Genomic DNA, 5,356 nt, shown 5'->3' on the forward strand with positions numbered 1-5,356 from the left:
GGGGCTCGGATGAGGCTCTCAGAGGAGAGAAAGAGGGAGAGAGAGAGAGAGAGAGGGAGAGGGAAGAGGGAAGAGGGGGGTGGGGCGGAGATCCCGCTGGCCGTTCGGCCGGCGTGGTCTTCGTGGGCAGACCACGATGACCCAACTGAAGACCACGATGACCCGTTCGGCCGTTCGGGTCTTCACATTATATATATATATATATAATAAATCTGATTTACCAATCTGATTTAATAAATCTTGTTAGACCAACTTCAAGCCTATAAACGTGCCTGCTGCTGTGGTGGCTGATGTAGCTGTTCTTCTCCACCCTACGAGGGTCTTGATACCAAGTCTCTGTTTCAGCACCTTAGCACCACTCTAGCGGAAACACACAGTAAGACAGGCTTGGCGTGTTCACATATATAAGTTCATGGTACAAGATTGTAGGATTAAGATACTGGATTTTAGATCTTCTTAGAGTTTTATAGGAAAAAGAAAAGTAAAATTATACAGTTTGCGTAATTTATTTATAGTAATTATAATCCGTGATCTATGTTGCTAATTAAAGGCTAAATGCCTGTCTCCTCGGGGAAAGCAAAGAACAAATCCCGGTTGGACTGACGAAAAGCTAAAATATGTGGGATATGCATTGGAGATCAACTCTAAGCGGAAGAAATGCTGTTAGATATATGGAGCATGTATTCATTTTTGATAATAACACTTCAGAGCTTAGTTTCTAGGTGTCAATTAGATTGCTATCAAAGACAGCACACTTAAAAATAGACAACTCAACAATCTAAGAAGTGTAACCATCAACTTGGTCCTCATGATGCCCATGTAAATGCGTGTCTTTATAATGCATTACTTTTACTTCAAGATAGTGACTATGTTTACGAGGTATCAGATAATATTAATATTCCATATATAGATCAAAACTATATTTTGTCATTCACATTTCTTGCTCAAGCAATTGGTTTGATTCATTTCTCCAAGAGCAAAGGAAAAAAGCGTCAAGTTTTATGAGCATTCAGCTAGTCATTTACCTTTAGTCAAGCTTAAATTGGCATTTTCTTATGCAGCTTCTCTAAGGGGATAAATGAAGAAGAAAAGCAATACAAACTCCATTTTTATTTTATTTTTTTTGGTAAAAACGATATTTCATATAACTCTAACATGAGTACATCCTGTCAAGTCAAAGAAAAGTAAAAGATACAAAAAGAGGGTAGAATTGTCAATGTCGTCTAGATGAGCTCTCCGGAGTGCCGGCTTACAAAAGAAGCGACCCAGTCCACTGGTCTATTTGCCTGCTGAAATACATGTGCTGCCTGAAAGGAGGTAAACTTTCAGGCCAATCTGCAGATCTCACAAAACAGTGGATGGTCAACCTCATACCTGTCCACTCCCCGCATCCAGTCAAACCTGGGGTACGCCGACCTCCGGCTGTAATTAGCATGCCAAGATAGTCTCTGATAACAAATTCCACTCCTTCCACGGTTCCATCCACCGACATACCACCATCGAAATTTACTTTGAGATAACTAGGGGGTGGGGGTACCCAAGAAAGAAAGGCAAACCTGGGCACTGTGAAAGCAGTACGGGCACCCCAGATGTCTTTAGTCATCCCACAGGAAGTCAGTATGGTCACGATGGAAGCCTCTGCAACATGGATCAAAGCTCTCTCTCCGCCACTATCCTCGCTGGCATCCTCCTGTCCTCAAACATGCAGGCATTTCTATCCAACCAGATGCGGTAGGCCAGGTATGCTCTCATAATTCCCTCCTCTACAGAGCTAGGACTCCGCATAGAGCCCCTCGATATAATAGATCCTCTGCCGAGTCACACCTCGGGCAGGAGCAGGGTAGGTGAACACCTCCTTCAAAATTTACTCTGATAGACATATATTTTGTAAATAAAGCAGCATTGAAAAAGAAAGATGATTTTGTTGTGCAATGGTTTCTGCTTTTCTTAGCATGCTGAGCAACATTATAAACTGCATTCACTCTGATGTATTTAATATTCTTTAAAATGGTTTGCACTTCACATAAAACATCTCAGTTTGAATGGTGCCCAGCATGAATTGATGTCCCAATTGTCATCTTTATTTGGACATGTCATAAGCTACAACGATGGCAGTCCCCGAATATGACAGCCATCCGACTATGATGAAACAACCACTCAAAAATCTCAATTGCTGTCATATCCTTTTGAACATGTGAATTTTGTTTCAAGCTGTGTATTCCTTGCATCATTAAGATGTCAATGTTCCTTTCCTTGATATTGATATCAAACCACCGCCACATCTACATTAGCTAATACCATTAGCCAGAAACATCTGATCTTTAAGCATTGATTAACGTTGTTCAATTTGTTTTCTAAGTGCATTTATGAGAATTTCTCTATCAATATATATATAGTCTGGTGACTAGCAAGGTTGGGTGGGTTTTAAGTTAGCTAAATGAAAAGACCCCAGCAGGAAGCAAAAGATATTTTAAGACTCCCTATTGAGGATTCTTGACAAGCCAAACCCTTGCTTTGATCTCACAGAAGTCAACATCTGGAGGGATTCCATGCGAGCAAGCGGTGCCAGAGCTGGCATTCTCTGCAACAGAAGGCTACTCCAACAACCCCCCACCCCCCCTCTCTCTAACCATCAAATACTTCCTCTCTCCCTTCTCTCCAATCTTCATCAACTGCAGGGGATCCATTACTGAACAGTAACACAAAATATATCCCACTAAGTTTCGTTCATATTTCTCTTTATCTTTCCCTTTTTGTTCTTTCTTCTAAGCTTCTTTTGTGGTCATCTGTGATATAAGCTTACGCCCACTTTCCCCTAAATACCTTGCCTTTCAAGCACTCCCTTCTTTCTTCATATTCCATCTCTCTCTTATCTCCCTCTCTCTCGATCTTCCTCCCCATTCTCAAAGAGCATGCCTGAATGTCCCCAGCAAGGTAAGGAACAGAAGAAAAGAATCTTCTCGTCAGAAATACAAAGAATCCAAACCCAAAGTCTATGATCCTCTTTACCTTTTTTTTTTTCTTTCTTTATTTGATCCTGGAAGCCATGAAGACTTGACCTTCTTCAATCTTTTTGCTCATGGGTAATCTCGAACTGACACCACAGACCCCATCACTAGATTACTTACATCTGGGAAGGAATTTTGTTTATGGGTGGTCAAAAAATACACCAAAACCCTAATCCTAGGTTGCTCTTCCCTTGACATCCCTCTAACTTTTGTTTTCCCTTTCTTGATTGCATCACAGGGAGAGGCTTGATGAAGTAGGGAAGAAGATCAAGAGGGAACCCGATGTTCCCGATCGCAAGGCACGCGGTCACCTGCCAGGTCCGGTGGGAACCTCAAACGCCATCACTCCATGTGCCGCTTGCAAGCTCTTGAGACGGCGATGTGCCCACGAATGCCCTTTCTCTCCTTATTTTCCCCCTCACGACCCCCAAAAGTTTGCTTCAGTTCACAAAGTCTTTGGTGCAAGCAACGTGTCAAAGATGCTAATGGTAAGAAGCTCCTACTCTTTCCTCACATCCATCATCTCCATTAAATTCCTTGGTAATTTACTTTGCTGATTCTTATAATTAGGAGGTTCCTGAGAGCCGGAGGGCCGACGCGGCCAACAGTCTTGTTTATGAAGCGAATGTGAGGCTGAGGGACCCCGTCTATGGGTGCATGGGGGCAATCTCGGAGTTACAGCAACAGGTCCAGGCCTTGGAGGCGGAGCTCGCAGCGGTCAGAGCTGAGATATTGAATTACAAGTACAGGTCCGCGAGTGCTACCGTCCTTCCTACATCTCATGCTGCTGCTCTTCTAGCCTCCTCTGGGGAGGTCTCGGTCGCCGCACCGCCACCCATCACAACTCCTACGGCCCCTCCTGCAGCACCAGCCGCCGCATCTTCCTCTTCTATGTACACCGCTGCGTCGAGCTCCACGGACTACAGCTCCATCGCCAGTGAAAATGTTCCATACTTCAGCTAAAGATTTCGATTTTATTTAGTCATGAACCATCTGAAATAAAGGAAGAACTTGTTGGAGGAGTACCTTAATTTTTCTCCTGGATTTCAGACTTAGTTGATCGTTAGAAGCTCATACTTACTTAGAACGTGTTGTTGAATTATGCCTTTGATTGTCTCTGATGCCTTAGCTTTCTTCCAATATTTCTTTTCTTTTTATTTTTTCCCCTACAACGAGTTCTTCCAATATTTCATGGTTCATGATCAAAATTTTAGAGTTCATGTGTCTTACTATGCATCCGAGCTTTCCTTCTTCACTTATTGGAAATTAATAGTTAAGTTGTTCCGATTGCATCCGAATAATTTTCTTTCCCAAACAAAACCATCAATAATTATTAGGCCATGTTTCAATATGTTCCCTAAATTAGTCAAGTAAATTTTTTTTTTTTTTTTTTATACGAAGAATAGGAGGTGGGGCCAGTGGGCCGGTGTACTCCTTGCACCTGCGTGTGATCTAGTTGACTGAACTGAACTGGGTCTAGGGTTTCCTGCCATGTTTGCCTGTGCCCCTACAATCTCAGGTTCTCAGCATTAAAGGAGAGGAGACATAAGGTACGACTGATTTGATTCTCCCCATGCAGTCGGGAAGCTCCTGAGACTTGCAAGGGTTCGTCCGCTTCCTTGGAAATCGCAATACTAATCCCTTCGGAAATGGTACCGGCAGCGCTGGACTCTAGAAAACCAACCTACCACCGTCACACACTGCGATGTTGGAGGCCATCTTCCTTATTTTGTTTTCATATTACACAACTAGTTTTGCTTTATAGCAATGTATATCTTTGTTCTTGTTTTGTGGGACCAAAGAAATTAGTCGAGTTAAAATGATGTGGTGCAAGTCTTGTTGGAATCAAAGTTGTTGATGCATTTCGTGACATGGCGAACTGAAGTATTTCTAGGATAGCACGACAATTGAAGGAGCTTTTTTTTTCCTTCCTTTACTCAGAGCCACCCAATGCTGCATAGTACATGGTTTCACACCTAAATAAAAGTGATTCTCTCGCCAAACAAAGGTGGAAGGCCAGAAAAAAGACGGAGTGGTGGTTGGCAAATACAGTAGACTATATGTTATTATGCATCCCCATGGTATTCTCAAAAGAAAGAAAGGAAGGAAGAAAGCATGCATTTTATTGGTTGGTCCAAGAACTTGCCAGATTGGTTTCGATCGTTAGCGTGTGGAGTTTCACTAGAGGGGTAGCGAATGGTGAAGGAGAGGATCTCAGAAGCATTACAAAATAATTTCGAGGAACTGTATGACTTTGCTCTCATCCATTTTCATTTATATGTCGTTCAATTATACATGAGAAGTAGCTCCCATGAATGTGACAGGATTAGGTCTTCCATCGTGGTTGC

General features: G+C 42.5%; 1 protein-coding gene across 1 annotated transcript; it reads left to right on the forward strand.

Moving 5' to 3' along the window:
• The first annotated feature begins 2,437 nt into the window (after window positions 1–2,437).
• LOC103696557 (LOB domain-containing protein 15-like) lies at window positions 2,438–4,878 on the forward strand. The gene is made up of 3 exons (XM_008778229.6): window positions 2,438–2,934; window positions 3,247–3,496; window positions 3,579–4,878. The coding sequence occupies exons 1-3, from the start codon at window positions 2,921–2,923 to the stop codon at window positions 3,969–3,971; spliced, it is 657 nt and encodes a 218-aa protein (XP_008776451.1). The 5' UTR covers window positions 2,438–2,920; the 3' UTR covers window positions 3,972–4,878.
• The last annotated feature ends 478 nt before the right edge of the window (window positions 4,879–5,356 follow it).

Source organism: Phoenix dactylifera, chromosome 17, assembly GCF_051530095.1.
Source record: "Phoenix dactylifera cultivar Ajwa chromosome 17, Ajwa_hap1_PhDact_Kaust_v1.1, whole genome shotgun sequence".
Lineage (NCBI taxonomy): Eukaryota > Viridiplantae > Streptophyta > Magnoliopsida > Arecales > Arecaceae > Phoenix > Phoenix dactylifera.